General features: G+C 40.3%; 1 protein-coding gene across 1 annotated transcript in view; it reads right to left on the reverse strand.

Annotated features, from left to right (window-relative positions):
• dmpd (F-box protein dmpd) overlaps nt 1–23,184 on the reverse strand; it is a 218,819-nt gene that overhangs the window by 173,335 nt on the left and 22,300 nt on the right. Inside the window, exons 2-3 of the mRNA XM_070090614.1 lie at nt 2,286–2,423; nt 1,322–1,603 (exon numbers count right to left, since the gene is read on the reverse strand). Coding sequence (XP_069946715.1) covers nt 1,322–1,603; nt 2,286–2,405 — 402 coding nt within the window. The 5' untranslated portion in view covers nt 2,406–2,423. The remainder of the gene's footprint in view (nt 1–1,321; nt 1,604–2,285; nt 2,424–23,184) is intronic.

Genomic DNA, 23,184 nt, shown 5'->3' on the forward strand with positions numbered 1-23,184 from the left:
AATTTAGATGAGGCTAAAGAGGTTTTTGTGGCATTTATGGATTTGGAAAAGGCATATGACAGGGTGGATAGGGGGGCAATGTGGCAGATGTTGCAGGTGTATGGTATAGGAGGTAGGTTACTGAAAGCAGAGAAGAGTTTTTACTAGGATAGTGAGGCTCAAGTTAGAGTATGTAGGAAAGAGGGAGATTATATTTATAGATGGGGTTGTAAGAGAAGTAAATGCGAGGGTCTTGGCTAGAGGCATGGAGCTAAAAGATAAAGAATCACACAAAGTGGGAGTTGTCACAGTTGCTCTTTACTGATGACACTGTGCTCTTGGGAGATTCTGAAGAGAAGTTGCAGAGGTTGGTGGACGAATTTGGTAGGGTATGCAAAAGAAAATTAAAATTGAATACAGGAATGAGGATAACAAAAAGATTAGGTGATGAAAGATTGGATATCAGATTGGAGGGAGTATGGAGGAGGTGAATGTATTCAGATATTTGGGAGTGGACGTGTCAGCGGATGGGTCTATGAAAGATGAGGTGAATCATAGAATTGATGAGGGGAAAAGGGCGAGCGGTGCACTTAGGAGTCTGTGGAGACAAAGAACTTCGTCCTTGGAGGCAAGGGGAATGTATGAGAGTATTGTTTTACCAACGCTCTTATATGGATGTGAAGCATGGGTGATGAATGTTGCAGCAAGGAGAAGGCTGGAGGCAGTGGAGATGTCATGTCTGAGGGCAATGTGTGGTGTGAATATAATGCAGAGAATTCGTAGTTTGGAAATTAGGAGAAGGTGCGGGATTGCCAAAACTGTTGTCCAGAGGGCTGAGGAAGGGTCGTTGAGGTGGTTCAGACATGTAGAGAGAACGGAGCAAAACAGAATGACTTCAAGAGTGTATCAGTCTGTAGTGGAAGGAAACCGGGGTAGGGGTCGGCCTAGGAAAGGTTGGAGGGAGGGGATAAAGGAGGTTTTGTGTGAGAGGGGCTTGGACTTCCAGCGGGCATGCATGAGCGTGTTTGATAGGAGTGAATGGAGACAAATGGTTTTTAATACTTGACGTGCTGTTGGAGTGTGAGCAAAGTAACATTTATGAAGGGATTCAGGGAAACCGGCAGGCCGGACTTGAGTCCTGGAGATAGGAAGTACAGTGCCTGCACTCTGAAGGAGGGGTGTTAATGTTGCAGTTTAAAAACTGTAGTATAAAGCACCCTTCTGGCAAGACAGCGATGGAGTGAATGATGGTGAAAGTTTTTCTTTTTCGGGCCACCCTGCCTTGGTGGGAATCGGCCAGTGTGTTAATAAAAAATAATAATAACCCGAGATTCAAGCTTACCCGTCTTATTTCTCCAATATTCTTGAAGGAGAGGTATGAGAATATCTTTTCAAAAATTTCATTTGGGAGGTGAAGGATGTGCATTCTTATAACTTCATGATTTTGTGAATCTGTAGATGAAACAGTTGTCGATGTTGATAGTGAAGATGGTGACAATGCCTGTGAGATAGTGACAGAGAGCAATGGTGATGCCACTGTGGAAGCTGATTGAGAAAATGATGGGCTTGTCAGTGATGATGCTGATGTTGCTGATGACGGAGAGGATTTTGCCCCAACATTTACCTGAAAAACCATAGATGAGTCACAGGAAAAATCAAACGCCAGATTTAATATAAAACAACCAATGTCAAGTCTATGATACCTTGATGTAATGAGCATTGAGTCATTTGCACATGGTTAAGTCTACCACACAGTAAGCACTTATGTTTTGAATAGTGCATACTTCAAGGTATCAGAAGTTTAGAAAATGCCAAATACAATAGTAGAGAATCATCATCTATCCAGAAAAAAAAAAAATTTATCATTAATTTTATGAAAAATATTGTTAAGTATTTTCTATTTTCTTTAATTCATTGTTATGTATGAAGCACAATACTGGGACAGTATTGTGCTTCATACATAACACTGGGAAAATTTCAATCTACCAACATAAAGTTTTATGTAGTCATATCCTCAGCCTTTAATAAAACTTATTTCTCATAATCTATGCTATTAAATGTAGTTTGTTTCCAAAAGTCAGAAACCACTGATAATTTCTATATATATGTAGCTAGAAGTTTAAAAATATAGAGAGTATGGCAATTATTTAAGATCATCTCTAGAGGACAACAGCAGTGGCAATCCACAAGAAATTAAAATTATGTACAAGATAATGAAAGATATTTCCTGAACCATTCTACATTCATTAGTTATATACAACTTGTATAATGGGAGAAGACTGAAGGATTAAAAGGCAAGTACTCACAGGAAAGCGTTTGCTGTTAGAAGCATGATGTGAAGGGTTGGGCAGGGCTGCTGGGTCACTGTAACTGTGGTCGCTCAATGGGCATACCTCACCAAAGTGCGAGAGCCGAGTCAATACCATCTTTTCTGAGGTCTGCAACTACATTATTTTTTAAATGTACATACCCTTTGTGCAGTCATGGACAAGTTTTTCACATATCAAAATCCTTAAACTACCTAAACAAGAGTCTTAACTGTCAAAACCAGCTTGCAACTCAGTGAATCTTCAAGCAAACACATAAATGGGGCTTCTCATTCTGTCATTACTTTTAATATCGATATTCTGATGCTGAATTCTTGTGAGTATATACTATCCTTCCATAACAATAGAAACCTTGATCTGAACCAGGTTGGAGTGACAGAGGCCTTGGGCAAGGTGGATGCATCTGCACTGTCTGTTGACCAGTTAGCAGAGATTCATGAAGAGGTGAATCCAGCTGAGTACAAGTTCTGTTTTTTTATCACTAAAAGCTCTTGATTCATGACTTTGCACTTTCGCACGAGTCCTCTGTTGCCCAACTACTACATAGGTCTTATATGAATTTGGATAACAATGGTGTAGACTCCTGGATTATGGTCCAATTACACAAACTCATATAGTCAAAAACAGGGTATCGGCTTGTAATGAGGAATACTGGTATTTTTTTTTTTTAAGTTTGTCATGGAAATCAGACACTTCTGTCCACCCATCTGAATGACCTGCTTGGTTTTGTATCATAACCTGCTTTGCCAACCTCTGATTCTACTTTTTAACTGGCTTCAGTTTTCTTTGACTATTCTGATCAAAAATTAAGAGAGCATTTGCTTGGACTTGGATCCAACTTGAGAGGGGTGCTGAGTTCTCAGACTCATGATGTATCACAGATTACCCATTCTCAGTTTGTTCCAGTTGGCAAGAAGGGTGTTCTGGGATATATCATGGACTCTTAATTAAAGACATTGTGCATTATTAGCTCTATAAATGCTTTAAGATCTTACCTGAACTTGAAAATGATGTTCCTTTTATAATGCGTTTATCAATCACGGTTTTCGAAGTGAATGTTTTCCACGGTAAATGAAGGGGGATTTTGCTTACCTGCTCCTCAGGAAGTCTTCCCTTGATTAAAAAACATTATAAACTATTGTCCTCTTTCTAATACAGTATTATCTTTCTTGCAAATGGATTGGATATTTTTTTTATTAACCATTTCCTTTTCTGTAGCAAAGTAATGCTTTGCGTCATATTCATTATACATACAGACAATCTTGTTCAACTGGGATGGTGAACCCCTTGACTGTCGCAACCCCAAATCCTGAGGTGTCTCCTGGTGTCACAAAAAAAAAAAAAACTTGTGAAACGAATCTTTTCCCGATGGTAATAACACCAAAAGAACAAAATTTTATGGAAAACTGACAGAATTACGCTATCACGAAGTTAGCAACCTCGGCAATATTTACGAATCGGCGATTTCACCCACTTTGAGCCCTATTTTCGGCTAATTCCATTGTTCCAGTCAACTAAACTCACAGCTATTTCTTTAGAACTGCACTTTTTCTATCGATTGAGTACAAAAAACTGCCCATTTACAGATTTCAGCTACCCAATAACATGGTCAGAATTCTGCAATTTGGACAATTTCACAAAAATTAAAAAATATGACAATTTCAAAATAGGGTCCAGAATGAACAATGCAGACATTCCTGGCTCTAAAATAACATTTTCTTTGTTCATCAGTCATGTCTCCAGGCCCCTCTGATATTACTCTTGCTTTCTATTTTAAATTTTTATTCAAACAAAAAATAGAAGATTTACTGTTATGCAGACTACTACAATATTGTAATAATTGTATATATAATGTCAACCCATTCATGACTGCATATTAGTATGGCTACTTGGACATTTATTGGAAAATGACATCATTTGTTTACTTTTGAACATCGGCAAAAATAAAACATTTTCCCTACCTTGAGCTCCATTTCAAGGTTCTTTTCATAGTAAAACCAATCAAAATCACCTCTATTTCTATAATATGTTTTCCATTCTATCAAATGAGACCAAGAAAAAGAGAATACAAACACAAATACTATACGAAAATAGACCACAAAGTCAGCATTTTAATAAAAAACAAACGGTTTTTTTTTTCTCATTATGCACTGTGTGCTGCAGGATTTTTTTTATATGGTGTACACTGACCACACAGACCCATTCTCTCACATGTGGACCTACCAGCTTTCTCCTGCTTAATTTGAAGCTGCTAGAATTTGAGTATAAATGTATATACATCAAAAACGGTGGCTCGCAAGACGTATATATACAATCAAAACAGTCAAAGGGTTAACCAGCTGGCAAAACTTCTACAAAATAAAGATAACCAAATGAAGTACATGTGTGTAATTCCTCATTTTGTCAGTATTGTATACCATTGTCAGTACTGAATATCTGTCAGACAACAGCATCATGGAATCTTGGTAAAGAAGACATCTCCACAACCTACTTGCTAACCTTTGGCCCAATTCTTGGACATGACCTACTTCCACTTGTGGGTCCTACCTATCACTAATAAAGCCTTTATCTGCTGCACCTCATCTGACTTGAATATAAGTGCCCATCTTCCTGCCTGTACTCCAGATTCAACAAGACTATGGTACTCAGCACCTGCTCCTAGGCGCATGCATGCTAGTGGCTTTCTTTGAGCTTAACAATATTTTACTACATATAAACTACACATGGTATACTACACAAAGAAATGTAATTTTTAAGTTGAATGGACTGATTACCTCGTCTTCTACCATCTTCTGTATTCTGCAAAGCTAAGGACTGATTACTGCCTTTCTATACTCTTCCAAGTCTCTGTATTGTACTGATAAAGCTACTAGTTGGTGAAATGTCTATTAAATAAAGATATTCAGATGTTGCATGTGTTTGATTCATCATTGTTGTTCTAATGAAAGATGCTCTGAATTTCACCCATTTTTTTTTTACATTATATGATATGGCATACCTGAATTATGTATACTGTGTTTATTCTGGTAAGACTAAAGGACATGAACTTTTTATTCTTATACCTAAGCTGTCAAATTTTTCTACCACTAAATATCATGCTATTTTCATTTGTTCAATGGCAGTCTTTATAATCCATTTATAATTTTTGTGTCTACTGATATGACTTTCATGCATACCACACTTAACCCTTCCAGTGTTGGTCCCGGAGTATGTACTATGGCTTGAGAGCCAGTGTTGGTCCCGTAGTACTACGCCAAAATTCTAGTTCCTTCAAATCTGGTGGAAGAAAGCTGGTAGGTCTACATATGAAAGAATAGGTCTGTGTGGTCAGTGTGTGCAGCATAAAAAAAAAATCCTGCAGCACGCAGTGCATGAGAAAAAAAAACTCCGACCATGTTTTTGGTATAAAACAGCGACTCTGCTGTGTATTTTTGTATGGTATTTATGGTTGTATTCTTGGTTTTCTTGGTCTCATTTGATAGAATGGAAGATACATTACAGAAATGGAGGTAATTTTGATTGATTTCAAGATGAAAAGTACCTTGAAATTGAGTTCAAAGTAGCGGAAATGTTCATTTTTTGCGTATGTTCAAGAGTAAACAAATTACGTCACTGTCCAATACGTGTCCAACCAGCCAGTCTAATACGTAGTCATGAATGAGTTGACATTATTTATACAATTATAATAATGCAGTAGTTTGCATAACAGTAAATACACGTGCTCTATTTTTTGCGAGAATAAAAATTAAAAACTGAAAGCAAGGGTAATATAAGTGGGGCCTGGAGACATGACTAATGAACAGAGAAAATGTTATTTTAGTACCAGGAATGTCTGCCTTGTTTATTCTGGACTATTTTGAAATTGGTATCTTTTGAAATTTGTGTGAAATGGCCAAATTGCCAATTTCTGACCATTTTATTAGGTAGTTAAAATCTGTAAATGGGTGGTTTCTTGTATTCAGTTGATAGAATAAATGTAGTTCTAGCAAAATAGCTATGATTTTAGTTGGTTGGAACAATGGAATTCACTGAAAATAAAGCTCAAAGTGGGCAAAGTCGCCGATGCGTAAATATCGCCGATATCGCTAATTTCACATGAGCATAACTTCATAAGTTTTCCATCAAATTTCATACTTTTGGTGTCAGTACCATCGGGAAAAGATTCTCTGTCATTTCATGAGAATTGTTTTTTATTTTTTTTAATTTTTTGACCCTGAGAACAAGTTCAGGATCACAGGTCTCAACCCTCAAAGGGGTTAATCTATGTGTTATAAGGATGAGAAATAGTAATGACATTAGGATTACACCTTGGGGTACTAAACTTGCCAAGACTCAATGTCTTATTTTTACTACCACTCTTCATGATAGGTTTGTTAAAAGTTTTAAACTCCAAGTTCCTACTTTTCCTGTTACATGTATTGACCTCATTTTGTCATTTTGCCATGGTCACACTTATTAAATGCCTTTGCAGAATCCATGTGAATTACATTAGCTTTTTTTTTTTTTCCAAGGCTTTTGTAATTTTGTCAAGATCTTGCTCTAAAGCCAAGCTGACTAAAGCTCATCTTTCTTCATAAAGCAATTTGGTTTTCCAACATCTATTCAAAGATTTTTAGAATGAGCTATATAGCTTCAAAGACAGGTAATATAAGAGATATACACAGCATCTAAATTTAAGGCCATAAGGTATTTGAACACTATTTTCTGTGCATGTAACTACCTAATGATATTAACAGAGATATCTACCTACCAGGAATCAACCTGGAGTTTGTTCTGTGGGTCAACACCCTAGCAGCCTGGTCCCAGGCCAGGCTTGCTGGTGGATGGCTCGATCATCAAGGCTGTTGGAGCTAGCTACACCAAGTCCAACTTAAGCACTAATGCCTGGGTGATCAAGGATTCAACCAATCAGCCAGTACTTTCTTGAAGACAGCCAGAGGTCTGTTTTAAATCCCCCTTATGTATGAAGGATGTTGAAAAGTCTTGGTCCCTACCCATTTACTGAGTTTTCCCTTAGCATACTCACTGCACATATGCTTCTCACTGGGGATATTTTGCACCATCTACTAAGCCTCTTAATTACATGGGGAATGATTTGTGTATGCAGATTTGGGCCTATTCCACCTAGAATTTTCCTGGTGTAGATTATAATGTCTCTTGCCTACATTCCAAGAAGTACAGATCTAGGCACTTCAAATGTTCCCAGTAATTTAGGTGCTTGACTGAATCTATGCAGGCAATGAAAGTTCTCTTCACATTCACCAGGTCTGCAATTTCATCTGCCCTGAACGGAGCTGTTAGTATATAGCATTATACCCCCTCAGGCTGGTGTTCAGTTTTTTTTTTTTTTCATTCAATGAACAGGCTCTTGAAACCCAATGGCTCGCATACTATTCCTCTTCAGATTTCATCACAGCCATCTTCCACGTTCTTTGTGAAACAATATTTTCAAAAACCCATTTTATTTCAGAAATCGAGAACTCCTGTTTGTCTACTTTTCACCTTGTAAAAATTTGCATAGTTATCTCTCTCCAAGGTTACTGTTCTTTTCTGATGAGCTATAGTGGTGTTGCATCTTCAATGATTAGTTTATCATACAACTGATTACAGCAGTTCATCAAGCACGGTCTTAAAATATTTTTTTTTTAATTCTTGCCATTCCAGTAGTCACCATATAATGTGCAGAGAACAAAAAGATCACAACACCAGCTGAAACAAACCCCAAAAAACCTGATGTTTCAGTCCATTCTTTATTCTATGTCATTGTTAATTTGCGACTTGACAATGGTTCTGGATAGACTGAAACATTACCATAATGTTCCCCTCTCAAGTTCAGGTTTTTGATGATGATAATACTTTCCAGCCCTTTCAGTATCAACTTTCCCAGTAAGTGATATAAAAAAGCCAACTTAGAATTCTGATGGAAGGTCCCAACACTAACAAGAACAGAGTATAGTGGTCTGAGGATTGCAAATGGTGAAAAACCATATTTCTTATTATGTTTGTCATTTTTACACAGCTAAAAACTCTTAATAAATACACAAAGTTTTAGGTTTAAAAAAAAAAAAACTCAGATCACAATTCATACAGCAAAACATTAAATTTCTAACCAAGAGAAATAAAACTTAAGGTAATGACATCATTGTACTCACTGAATTACAATCATTTAACCCTTTGACTGTCGCAACCCCAAATCCTGAGGTGTCTCCTGGTGCCGCAAAATATTTGAAAAAAAAAAAAAATAAATAAATAAAAAAAAATAAAAAAAAAAATTTCTTATGAAATGATAATCTTTTCTCGATGGTAATGACACCAAAAGTACAAAATTTGATGGAAAACTTGCAGAATTACGCTCTGGCGAAGTTAGCGACCTCGGCGATATTTATGAATCGGCGATTTCACCCACTTTGATCCCTATTTTCGGCTAATTCCACTGTTCCAGTCGATGAAACTCATAGCTATTTCTTTAGAACTCAATTTGTTCTATCAATTGAGTACAAGAAACTCCCATTTACCGATTTCAACTACCCAATAAAGTGGTAAGAAATAGGCAATTTGGCCAATTTCACGCAAATTAAAAAGTATGCCAATTTCAAAATAGGGTCCAGAATGAGCAATGCAGACATTCCTGGCTCTAAAATAACATTTTCTTTGTTCATCAGTCATGTCTCCAGGCCCCTCTGATATTACTCTTGCTTTATATTTTGAATTTTTATTAAAACAAAAAATAGAAGATTTACTGTTATGCAGACTACTGCAATGTTGTAATAATTGCATAAATAATGTCAACCCATTCATGACTGCATATTAGAATGGCTAGTTGGACATTTATTGGGCAATGACATCATTTGTTTACTCTTGAACATCGGCAAAAATCAAACATTTCCCCTACTTTGAGCTCCATTTCGAGGTCATTTTCATAGCAAAACCAATCAAAATCATCACTATTTCTGTACAGTGGACCCCCGCATAACGATGGCATCACATAGCGATTATTTCGCATACCGCTTACTTTAATTGCAAAAATTTTGCCTCACATACCGCTTAAAAACCCGCTTACCGATTTTCTTCCGAGACGCGCTCACATGTTCCGCCGGTGGCATTGTTTACCAGCCAGCCTCCGCGGTAACATCCAAGCATACAATCGGAATATTTCGTATTATTACAGTGTTTTCGGTGCTTTTTCTGGAAAATAAGTGACCATGGGCCCCAAGAAAGCTTCTAGTGCCAACCCTACAGCAATAAGGGTGAGAATTACAATAGAGATGAAGAAAAAGATCATTGATAAGTATGAAAGTGGAGTGCATGTCTCCGAGCTGGCCAGGTTGTATAATAAACCCCAATCAACCATCGCTACTATTGGTGGTACAGCTGCTGCTGCTGCTGCACTGTCAGCTGCTGCTGCTGCTGTAGCACCGTTGTTGGTGTGGCTTATTGAGAATACCAAGAAACAATTAACCCCAGAGGATTTGCCACCCAGGATAACCCAAAAAAGTCAGTGTCATCGAAGACTGTCTAACTTATTTCCATTGGGGTCCTTAATCTTATCTCCCAGGATGCAACCCACACAAGTCGACTAACACCCAGGTGAACAGGGAAAAATGCCTGGAACTAGTGCTCATATTGGTGAATTTAAAGCCAGCAAAGGTTGGTTTGAGAGATTTAAGAATCGTAGTGGCATACACAGTGTGATAAGGCCTGTTCTGGAAGAAAATGCCAAACAGGACCTACAGTACTCAGGAGGAAAAGGCACTCCCAGGACACAGTGTCTCATCAGTCATTGCTGCATCTTCAATAAAGGTAAGTGTCATTTATTCTTCATTTAGTAGACTAGTACATGCACAATATATACTGTGCATGTACTACTCTACTATTGTGCATGTATCCTTCTCTTTGTGTGTGGGAAAATGTATATTTCATGTGGTAAAATTTTTTTTTTCATACTTTTGGGTGTCTTGCACGGATTAATTTTATTTCCATTATTTCTTATGGGGAAAATTCATTCACATAACGATTATTTCGCATAACAATTACCCCTCTTGCACGGATTAAAATCGTTAACCGGGGGTCCACTGTAATACATTTACCATTCTATCAAATGAGACCAAGAAAACGAGAATACAACCATAAATACTATACGAAAATACACCTCAAAGTCGGCACTTTAATCCAAAAACACGGTCGGAGTTTTTCTCATTATGCACTGCGTGCTGGAGGATTTTTTTTTATATAGAGCACACTGACCACACAGGCCCATTCTCTTACATGTGGGCCTAACAGCTTTCTCCCGCTCGATTTGAAGCCGCTAGAATTTTTGAGCATATATAAGTCAAACACATTGGCTCGTAAGACGTATATATACGACCGAAACGGTCATTCTATGTAGCAAAATTTTTGGGAAAAAATTTTTTTTTCTTCTTATGAAATGATAGAGAATCTTTTCTCGATGGTAATGACACCAAAAGTACGAAATTTGGTCAAAAACTCACAGAATTACGCTCCCGTGAAGTTAGTGGTCTCGGTGACATATACGCATCGGCGATTTTGCCGACTCTGAGCCCTGTTTTTGGCCAATTCCGTTGTTCCAGTTTACCAAACTCATGGCTATTTCTTTAGAACTCCATTTTTTCTATCAGTTGAGTACAAGAAACCGCCCATTTACCGATTTGAACTACCCAATAAAGTGGTCAGAAATTGGCAATTTGGCCAATTTCTCGCAAATTAAAAAAGATGCCAATTTCAAAATAGGGTCCAGAATAAACAATGTAGACATTCTTGGCACAAAAATAACATATCCTCTGTTCATCAGTCATGTCTCTAGGCCCCTCTTATATTACTATTGCTTTCTATTTACATTTTTTATTCATACAAAAAATACAAAATTTACTGTTATGCAGACTACTGCATTATTGTAAAAATTATATAAAAAATATCAGTGCACTAGTGAAAGAATATTAAACTCCCCAGTTGCCGTGTATTAGACGTGTGGTGTGATTTGCTTACTCCTGAACACTGGTAAAAATCGAACATTTCCGCTACTTTGAGCTCAATTTCAAGGTCGTTTTCATCATGAAACTAATCAAAATCATCTCCATTTCTGTAATATGTTTTCCATTTTATCCCGTGAGACTATGAAAACGAGAATACAATGATAAATACTATGCGAAAATACACATCAAAGTCGGCGTTTTAATAAAAAAAAAAAACGGTCAGTTTTCTCATTATGCACTGCGTGCTGCAGGTTTTTTTTTATGTGGTGCACACTGCCCACACAGACCCATTCTCTCACATATGGGCCTACCAGCTTTCTCCTGCTTGATTTGAAGCCTCTACAATTTACTTGAATACGTACGAAACAGTGGCGCGTAAGAGGTATATCTATGACCAAAACAGTCAAAGGGTTAAAGATTGTTAAATCCCCAAAATATTAGTACAGTAGTCTTGTCCAGGAACTCCCCAGTACACTTAAGCAGCCAGTCCACTACAAAAGAACCTTAAATAATAATAATATTAATTTCTATAAGTACATGTACACAAGGAATACAGGCCTAGCTGACATCAATGACTTATTACTATATAGAAAGCCACTTGTTATGCAGAGCATTTCAGGCAAATTAGATCAATTTTGTTCCCCCAAGATGAGACCCACACCAGTGTACTCGCCTATTTGTACTCACCTATTTGTGGTTGCAGGGGTCGAGTCATAGCTCCTGGCCCCGCCTCTTCACTGATTGCTACTAGGTCCTCTCTCTCCCTGCTCCATGAGCTTTATCATACCTCGCCTTAAAACTATGTATGGTTCCCGCCTCCACTACTTCACTTTCTAGGCTATTCCACGGCTTGACTACTCTATGACTGAAGAAATACTTCCTAACATCCCTTCGATTCATCTGAGTCTTCAACTTCCAATTGTGACCTCTTGTGTCTGTGTCCCATCTCTGGAACATCCAGTCTTTGTCCACCTCGTCTATTCCACGCAGTATTTTATATGTCGTTATCATGTCTCCCCTGACCCTCCTTGCCTCCAGTGTCGTCAGGCCGATTTCCCTCAACCTTTCTTCGTAGGACAATCCCCGTAGCTCTGGGACTAGTCTTGTTGCAAACCTTTGCACTTTCTCTAATTTCTTGACGTGCTTGACTAGGTGTGGATTCCAAACTGGTGCTGCATACTCCAGTATGGGCCTGACGTAAATGGTATAGAGTCTTGAACGAATCCTTACTGATGTATCGGAACGCTATCCGTAGGTTTGCCAGGCGCCCGTATGCTTATTGATGTGCGCCTCGGGAGATATGCTCGGTGTTATACTCACCCCCAGATCTTTTTCCTTGAGTGAGGTTTGCAGACTTTGGCCGTCTAAACTATATTGTGTCTACGGTCTTCTTTGCCCTTCCCCAATCTTCATGACTTTGCATTTGGCAGGGTTAAACTCAAGGAGCCAGTTGCTGGACCAGGCTTGTAGCCTGTCCAGGTCTCTTTGTAGTCCTGCCTGATCCTCATCCGATTTGATTCTTCTCATTAACTTCACATCGTCCGCAAACAAGGACACTTCTGAGTCTATCCCATCTGTTATGTCATTCATATATACCAAAAACAGCACAGGTCCTAGGACTGAACCCTGTGGAACCCCGCTTGTCACAGGCGCCCACTCTGACACCTCGTCACGTACCATGACTCGTTGTTGCCTCCCTGTCAGGTATTCTCTGATCCATTGCAGTGCCTTTCCTGTTATGTGTGCCTGATCCTCTAGCTTTTGCAGTAACCTTTTGTGAGGAACTGTGTCGAAGGCCTTCTTGCAGTCCAAAAAAAATGCAGTCGATCCACCCCTCTCTCTCTTGTCTTACTTCTGTCACCTTGTCATAAAACTCCAGTAGGTTTGTGACACAGGATTTTCCCTCCCTGAAACCATGTTGGTTGTCAATTATACACTTGTTTCTTCCCAGGTGCTCCACCACTCTCCTCCTGATGATCTTCTCCATGACCTTGCATACTATACACGTTAGTGATACAGGTCTGTAGTTTAGTGCCTCATGTCTGTCTCCCTTTTTAAAAATTGGGACTACATTTGCCATCTTCCATACCTCAGGGAGTTGCCCAGTTTCAAATGATGTGTTGAAGATCTTTGTTAACGGTGCACACAATATCTCTGCTCCCTCTTTAAGGACCCACGGAGAGATGTTGTCTGGTCCCACAGCCTTTGAGGTGTCAAGTTCGCATAGCAGCTTCTTCACCTCCTCCTTGGTTATATGTACCTCATCCAGCACTTGCTGGTGCACCCCCCTGCTCTGATTTCCTGGAGTCCTACTGGTTTCCACTGTAAATACTACTTTAACCTTTTGACTGTTTCAGGCCCCTTTCCGAATCTGTCATTCGATGTCGCTCAATTTTTGAAAAAAAGGAAAAAATTATTTTTTTCTCAGGAAATGATAGAGAATCTTTTCCCAATGGTAATGACACCAAAAGTTCGAAATTTGGTCGAAAACTCATGGAATTGTGCACCCGAGAAGTTAGCGGTCTCAACAACATATGCGTATCGGCGATTTCGCCGACTTTGAGCCCTATTTTCAGCCAATTCCATTGTTCCAGTTGACCAAACTCATAGCTATTTCTTTAGAACTCCATTTTATCTATCAGTTGAGTACAAGAAACCTCCCATTTACTAATTTGGACTACCCAATATGGTGGTCAGAAATTGGCAATTTGGCCAATTTCACACAAACTAAAAAAGATGCCAATTTCAAAATAGGGTCCAGAATAAACAAGGTAGATATTCGTGGCACTAAAATAACATATGCTCTGTTCATTAGTCACATCTCTAGGGCCCTCTTATATTATTATTGCTTTCTATTGTGATTTTTTATTCATACAAAAAAATACAAAATTTACTGTTAGGCAGACTACTGCATTATTGTAAAAATGGTATAAATAATATCAGTGCACTACTGAAAGAATATTAGACTCTCCAGTTGACGTGTATTGGACGTGTGGTGTGATTTATTTACTCCTGAACATTGGTAAAAATCGAACATTTCCGCTACTTTGAGCTCAGTTTCAAGGTCATTTTCATCGTCAATGTAATGAAAATCATCTCTATTTCTGTAATATGTTTTCCATTTTATCACCTAAGACCATGAAAACGCGAATACAACGATAAATACTACACGAAAATACACCTCAAAGTCGGCGTTTTATTCCAAAAAAACGATCAGTTTTTTTTTCTCATTACACAATGTGTGCTGCAGGATTCTTTTTATGTGGTGCACACTGACCACACAGACCCATTCTCTCACATGTGGGCCTACCAGCTTTCTCCCGCTTGATTTGAAGCCGCTAGAATTATTGAGTATATATACGTCAGAAACATTGGCTCGTAAGACGTATTTATACTTCGAAAACAGTCAAAGGGTTAAATCTTGTGCTGAGCTCCTGACATACCTCCCGGTCGTTTCTTGTGAATTCCCCATCACCCTTCCTCAGTCTGATTACCTGGTCCTTGACTGTTGTTTTCCTCCTAATGTGACTGTACAACAGCTTCGGGTCAGTCTTGACTTTCAATGCTATGTCATTTTCGTATTGCCGCTGAGCCTCCCTTCTTATCTGTGCATATTCGTTTCTGACTCTTCGGCTAATCTCTTTATTTTCCTGAGTTCTCTGTCTTTTGTACCTTTTCCATTCTCTAGTACACCTAGTTTTTGCCTCCCTACACCTCTGGGTGAACCAAGGGCTCGTTCTGTTCTTCCCATTATTTCTGTTTCCCTTAGGAACAAACCTCTTCTCTGCCTCCTTGCATTTTGTTGCCACATAGTCCATCATTTCTTGTACTGGTTTTCCTGTCAGTTCCCTCTCCCACTGAATGTCTTGAAAGAAGTTCCTCAAGCCTGAGTTGTTCCCCCTTTTGTAGTTTGGTTTTTCCCACCCTATTCCTGCTGCTCTCTCCACTTGGAGTTCAACTATGTAGTCGAAGCACAGAACCACATGATCACTAGCTCCCAGGGGCCTTTCATACATGATATCCTCGATGTCAGAACTACTCAAGGTGAATACAAGGTCCAGTCTTGCTGGTTCATCCTCTCCTCTCTCTCTGGTAGTGTCTCTAACATGTTGATGCATGAGGTTTTCCAGTACCACATCAATCATCTTGGCTCTCCATGTTTCGGGACCCCCATGGGGCTCCAGGTTTTCCCAGTCAATCTCCTTGTGATTGAAATCACTCATAACTAGTAACTTTGCTCCCCCCATGTGTGCTCTCCTGGCCACCTCGGCTAGTGTGTCGACCATTGCTCTGTTGCTCTCATCGTATTCTTCTCTTGGCCTCCTGCAGTTCTGTGGTGGGTTGTACATTACTGCAATTATCACCTTATGTCCCTCAGACTGGATTGTTCCTACTAAGTAGTCCCTTTTGCCCGTGCCACTGGTTTTTAATGAGCAGTGCAACTCCTCCTCCCCCTCCCCTCCCTCTGTCTTTCCTGAGGATTTGATATCCGGGTGGAAAGATTGAATCTGTTATTATTCTGGTGAGTTTTGTTTCTGTGAGTGCTATTATGTCTGGGGATGTCTCCTTGATTCTTTCGTGCCACTCCTCATACTTATTTGTTATTCCATCTGCATTTGTATACCACACCTTCAACTTCTTTTCTAAGATTGTGGTCTGGGAGGTGTATTAGGGTTGGGGAAGTGGGAGACCTGATAAGGAACTATGGGTGGTTGCTCTGGGGGTGGAGTTTGTAATGCAGTGGGTGGGGGCATTGGATGTGGCATGGGTGTTTTGGTTTAGAGTGTTTGGTTGCACTGGGGTTGACCTGGTTGAGAGGCTTCTATAGGAAGTTGTGAGGGAGGCTGTATTTGATCTTCCTGTGTCTAGGATCTCCTGTCTTTTCCATCCCCTCTCTTTCCTCCTTTCGCCTTTGTACCATCTCTCTCTGTTTCTGCCTTTCTGCTTGTGTTCTGTCGCGGTCGAGATACACCTTCCTGTATGCCGGCATGTCCCTTAATTGTGCTTTCTCCTGCAGGATCCTGTTCCGAGTCGATTCTGCCTTGAAGGTCACTTTCACTGGCCGGGTTCTTTTTTTTACAAACCCCCCTATTCTCCAAAAATTTTCCAGCTGGGTCATGTCATCTTCTCCTATTGCTTTCATGATGCTTTCAATTGCTTTTGTTTCCCCTTGTTTTCTTGCTTCATATGTTTCCCCTTCAACTTCCTGGAGCCCATACACAAAGACTGACCTCACCCTTTCATTCTCCCACTGCATATCCCTGTGTATCCCTGTGTGTGTGTGTGTGTGTGTGTGTGTGTGTGTGTGTGTGTGTGTGTGTGTGTGTGTGTGTGTGTGTGTGTGTGTGTGTGTGTGTGTGTACTCACCTAATTGAGGTTGCAGGGGTCGAGTCCAAGCTCCTGGCCCCGCCTCTTCACTGATCGCTACTAGGTCACTCTCACTGAACCCTGTGTGTGTGTGTGTGTGTTTTTGTGTGTGTGTTTTTGTGTGTGTTTTGTGTGTGTGTGTTTTGTGTGTGTGTGTGTGTGTGTGTGTGTGTGTGTGTGTTTTGTGTGTGTGTTTTGTGTGTGTGTGTGTGTGTGTGTGTGTGTGTGTGTGTGTGTGTGTGTGTGTGTTGTGTGTGTGTGTGTGTGTGTGTGTGTGTGTGTGTGTGTGTGTGTGTGTGTGTGTGTTGTGTGTGTGTTGTGTGTGTGGTGTGTGTGTGTTGTGTGTGTGTTGTGTGTGTGGTGTGTGTGTGGTGTGTGTGTGGTGTGTGTGTGGTGTGTGTGTGGTGTGTGTGTGGTGTGTGTGTGGTGTGTGTGTGGTGTGTGTGTGGTGTGTGTGTGGTGTGTGTGTGGTGTGTGTGTGGTGTGTGTGTGGTGTGTGTGTGGTGTGTGTGTGGTGTGTGTGTGGTGTGTGTGTGGTGTGTGTGTGGTGTGTGTGTGGTGTGTGTGGTGTGTGTGTGGTGTGTGTGTGGTGTGTGTGTGGTGTGTGTGTGGTGTGTGTGTGGTGTGTGTGTGGTGTGTGTGTGGTGTGTGTGTGGTGTGTGTGTGGTGTGTGTGTGGTGTGTGTGTGGTGTGTGTGTGGTGTGTGTGTGGTGTGTGTGTGGTGTGTGTGTGGTGTGTGTGTGGTGTGTGTGTGGTGTGTGTGTGGTGTGTGTGTGGTGTGTGTGTGGTGTGTGTGTGGTGTGTGTGTGGTGTGTGTGTGGTGTGTGTGTGTTGTGTGTGTGTTGTGTGTGTGTTGTGTGTGTGTTGTGTGTGTGTGTGTTTTGTGTGTGTGTGTGTGTACGTACTCACCTAATTGTACTCGCATAATTGTGGTTCCAGGGGTCGAGACTCAGCTCCTGGCCCCGTCTCTTCACTGATCGCTACTAGGTCCTCTCTCTGCTTCCTGAGCTTTGTCATACCTCGTCTTAAAGCTATGTATGGTTCCTGCCTCCACTACATCACTTGCTAGGCTATTCCGCTTCCTGACGATTCTGTGACTGAAGAAGTACTTCCTAACATCCCTGTGACTCATCCGAGTCTTCAGCTTCCAATTGTGACCCATTGTTTCTGTGTTCCCTCACTGGAACATCCTGTCTCTGTCCACCTTGTCTATTCCATGCATTGACTACCTCACTGGCAACTACCCGAACACACTGTTCCTAGCTCCGACTAACCCATACGAAGTCTCCCTTATTATCAACACACTAAAAAACAAGGCAGGAGATTTAAATACCTTACCACCCTTTATATACAAAAAAGTGTCACAAGTGCTATCACCAATCATTGCAACACTAACAAATCCATTGAATCCTCTACCTTTCTTACAGTTCTCAAAATAGCAAGGGTCACCCCGATCCATAAAGGAGGAGACCAAACAGAGTTGAATAACTATAGGCCAATATCCAACTTACACCCTCTCTCAAAAATCTTTGAAAAATTAATTCATAAACGAATCTACTCCTAGCTCATCTCCCAAAACATACTCAACCCCTGCCAATTTGGATTCAAGCCTAATAAAAATACTAATGATGCTATTATACACATGCTAGAACATATATACACTGCAAAAGAGAAAAAAGAAGTCCCTCTGGGGATCTTCATTGACTTACGTAAAGCTTTTGATACAGTTGACCATGACTTGCTCCACATAAAATTGTCACACTATGGTATAAGAGGGCACTCCCTCAACTACCTCAAGTCATACCTCAGCAACAGAAGCCAGTATGTGTACACAAATGGGGCAAACTCTTCCGCACAACCAATTACAGTTGGTGTCCCACAGGGAAGTGTCCTTGGCCCTCTTCTCTTTCTCCTATACATAAATGACCTACCAAATGCTTCGCAATTACTCAAACCCACACTATTTGCAGATGACACTACATACGTCTTCTCTCACCCGAGCCCAGTCATGCTAGCCAATACTGTAAATACCGAATTACAGAAAATATCTACCTGGATGAGGACTAACAAACTTACACTAAACATTGACAAAACCTACTTCATTCAGTTTGGTAACAGAGCTACAGATGTCCCTCTTAACATAATGATAAATGGATCACCTATCACAAAGCTAACAGAGGGAAAATTCTTAGGAATCCACCTTGATAATACTCAAATTTCATACACATATACAACAAATTTCTAAGAAAATTTCCAAGACCGTAGGCATACTATCGAAGATACGGTACTATGTTCCACAGTCAGCCCTCCTAGCCCTGTATCACTCGCTTATTTACCCCTATCTCACTTATGAAATTTGTGCATGGGGCTCAACAACAATTAACCATCTCAGACCACTAATTACCCAACAAAAGCCTGCAGTCAGAATAACAAATTCCCACTACAGGCAGCACACTCCACCAATATTCAAAACACTAAACCTACTCACAATACAAAACATCCATACTTATTACTACACCTATTACATACATAGAACACTTAACTCTGATATTAACCCTCCCCTCAAACATCTCCTTGCCAACCTCAACAGAACACATGACCATAACACAAGGCACAGATCACTCTTTGATGTTCCTCGTGTCCATCTCACGCTATGCAAAAACACAATGCACATAAAAGGCCCTAAAATCTGGAATTCATTACCTGTAAATATAAAAGAAACACTACCTGTTTATAAATTCAAGTCTCTTCTCAAAGATCACTTACTCACCCAAAACCAAATAAATACTGAATAACTGAACCTTATAAATTGTATATCTTAAATGTTTCTCACAATTATATCACATAAATGTTAAACCTAAGACCCAATCTAACTTTTTTTTTATTTATTTATTTATTTTAGTAATTTGAGCATACATACAGAGGTACAAAAAAATACAGGTAAGAGCAGCATGCCAAAGCCACTTATATGCATAGCATTACGGGCTGGCTTAAAATTAACTTAAGATTAACTAAGCAATGATGAAATCAGTGATAAGACATTATTGTAAACAGATAACTATAAAGCACAAATGATTATTACAAAGACAGGTCATATGGTTGCATGCATTGCTGTACATTCAGTCGAATGGAGTATTCTGTTAGATTGGGTTTTAGGTTTAACATTTATGTGATATACTTGTGAGAAACATTTAAGATATACAATTTATAAGGTTCAGTTATTCAGTATTTATTTGGTTTTGGGTGAATAAGTGATCTTTGAGAAGAGACTTGAATTTATAAAAAGGTAGTGTTTCTTTTACATTTACAGGTAATGAATTCCAGATTTTAGGGCCTTTTATGTGCATTGTGTTTTTGCATAGCGTGAGATGGACACGAGGAACATCAAAGAGTGATCTGTGCCTTGTGTTATGGTCATGTGTTCTGTTGAGGTTGGCAAGGAGATGTTTGAGGGGAGGGTTAATATCAGAGTTAAGTGTTCTATGTATGTAATAGGTGCAGTAATAAGTATGGATGTTTTGTATGGTGAGTAGGTTGAGTGTTTTGAATATTGGTGGAGTGTGCTGCCTGTAGTGAGAATTTGTTATTCTAACTGCAGCCTTTTGTTGGGTAATTAGTGGTCTGAGATGGTTAATTGTTGTTGAGCCCCATGCACAAATTCCATAGGTGAGATAGGGGTAAATAAGAGAGTGATAAAGGGCCAGGAGGGCTGACTGTGGAGCATAGTACCGTATCTTCGATAGTATGCCTACAGTCTTGGAAATTTTCTTAGAAATTTGTTGTATATGTGTATGAAATTTGAGTCTATTATCAAGGTGGATTCCTAAGAATTTTCCCTCTGTTAGCTTTGTGATAGGTGATCCGTTTATCATTATGTTAAGAGGGACATCTGTAGCTCTGTTACCAAACTGAATGAAGTAGGTTTTGTCAATGTTTAGTGTAAGTTTGTTAGTCCTCATCCAGGTAGATATTTTCTGTAATTCGGTATTTACAGTATTGGCTAGCGTGACTGGGCTCGGGTGAGAGAAGACGTATGTAGTGTCATCTGCAAATAGTGTGGGTTTGAGTAATTGCGAAGCATTTGGTAGGTCATTTATGTATAGGAGAAAGAGAAGAGGGCCAAGGACACTTCCCTGTGGGACACCAACTGTAATTGGTTGTGCGGAAGAGCTTGCCCCATTTGTGTACACATATTGGCTTATGTTGCTGAGGTATGACTTGAGGTAGTTGAGGGAGTGCCCTCTTATACCATAGTGTGACAACAGAATACTCCATTCTACTTAATGTACAGCAATGCATGCAACCATATGACCTGTCTTTGTAATACTCATTTGTGCTTTATTGTTATCTGTTTACAATGTTTTATCACTGATTACATCATTGCTTAGTTAATCTTAAGTTAATTTTAAGCCTGCCTGTAATGCTATGCATACAATTGGCTTTAGCATGCTGCTCTTACCTGTATTTTTTTGTACCTCTGTATGTATGTTCAAATTATTAAATAAATAAATAAATAAATAAAAAAATGTCTCCGCTGGACCTACCGTCCTCCAATGTCGTCAGTTCGATTTCCCTCAACCATTCTTCATAGGATATTCCCGAGCTCCGGAACTAGCCTTGTTGCAAACCTTTGAACTTCCTCTAATTTTGTGATGTGCTTGACCAGGTGAGAGTTCAAAACAGGTGCTGCATACTCCAGTATGGGCCTGACGTACACAGTGTACAGTGTCTTGAACGATTCCTTACTAAGGCATCAGAACACTATTCTCAGGTTTGCCAGGAGCCCATATGCTGCAGCAGTTATCTGATTGATGTGTGCCTCCGGAGACGTGCTCGGTGTTATGGTCACCCCAAGATCTTTCTCCTTGAGTGAGGTTTGCAGCCTTCGTCCACCTAGCCTATACTCTGTCTGCGGTCTTCTTTGCTCTTCCCCAATCTTCATGACTTTGCATTTGGTAGGGTTGAAATTGAGAAGCCAGTTGCTGGACCACATGTCCAGCCTATCCAGGTCTCTTTGTAGTCCTACCTGATCCTCATCCGATTTAATCCTTCTCATTAGCTTCACATCATCTGCGAACAGGGACACTTCAGAGTCTATCCCTTCCACCATGTCATTCACATAAATCAAAAATAGCACTGGTCCTAGGATCGACCCCTGTGTGACCCCACTCATCACAGGAGCCCACTGTGATACCTCATCACGTACCATGACCCATTGTTGCCTCCCTGTCAAGTATTCTCTGATCCACTGCAGTGCCCTTCCTGTTATACGTGCCTGATCCTCCAGCTTCTGCACTAATCTCCTGTGAGGAACTGTGTTGAAGGCCTTCCTGCAGTTCAGGAAAATGCAATCATCCACCCCTCTCTCTCGTTTCTTACTTCTGTTACCTTGTCATAAAACCCCAGGAGGTTTGCGACACAGGATTTGCCTTCCATGAATCCGTGCTGGTTGTTGTTTACAATTGTGTTTCGTTCCAGGTACTCCTCCACTCTCCTCCTGATAATCTTCTCAAAGACTTTGCACACCATACGCCAGAGACACTGGTCTGTAGTTTAGTGCCTCGTTTCTTTCTTCTTTCTTAAAAATAGGGACTACAATTGCTGTCTTCCATACTTCAGGCAGTTGCCCAGTTTCAAGGGATGTATTGAAGATTGTGGTTAGTGGCACGCACAGCGTCTCTGCTCCTTCTCTAAGGACCCACAGGGAGATGTTGTCAGGACCCCTTGCCTTTGAAGTATCGAGGTCACTTACCAGCTTCTGCACCTCCTCCTCCTCCGTTGTTTGAATGTCATCCAGCACCTGTTGGTATGTTCCTTGTTGGTGTTCCCCTCTGTGCTGTCTTCTTGGAGCCATTCCTGTCTCTACTGTAAATACTTCCTTAAATCTCATGTTGAGCTCCTCGCATACCTCGTGATCGTTACTTTTGAGTTCCCCACCTTCTTTCCTCAGCCTGATCACCTGGTCTTTGACTGCTGTCTTCCTCCTGATGTGGCTGTACGGCAGTTTCGGGTCAGACTTGACTTTCGATGCTGTGTTATTTTCATACTGTTGCTGGGCCTCCCTCCTTACCTGTGCATACTCATTCCTGGCTCTTCGACTAATCTCCTTATTTTCCTGTGTTTTTCGCCTTCTGTACTTTTTCCATGCTCTATTGCACTTGGTTTTTGCCTCCTTACACCGTCGGGTAAACCAGAAGCTCGTTCTGGTCTTCCCATTATTTCTGTTGCCCTTGGGAACAAACCTTTCCTCTGCCCCCTTACATTTTGTTGTTACATATTGTCATTTCATTTACCGACTTTCCTACCAGTTCTCTGTCCCACTGAACCTCTTGCAGTAAGTTCCTCAAACCTTTGTAGTCCCCCCATTTATAGTCTGGCTTTTCCCATTCATCTCCTATTACCCTCTCCACTTGTAACTCTACTATGTATTCAAAGCACAGAACCACGTGGTCACTAGCTCCTAGGGGGTCTCTCATATTTGATGTCCTCAATGTCTGAACTGCTCAGGGTGAACACAAGGT

This window comes from Cherax quadricarinatus, chromosome 3 (genome assembly GCF_038502225.1).
Source record: "Cherax quadricarinatus isolate ZL_2023a chromosome 3, ASM3850222v1, whole genome shotgun sequence".
NCBI lineage: Eukaryota > Metazoa > Arthropoda > Malacostraca > Decapoda > Parastacidae > Cherax > Cherax quadricarinatus.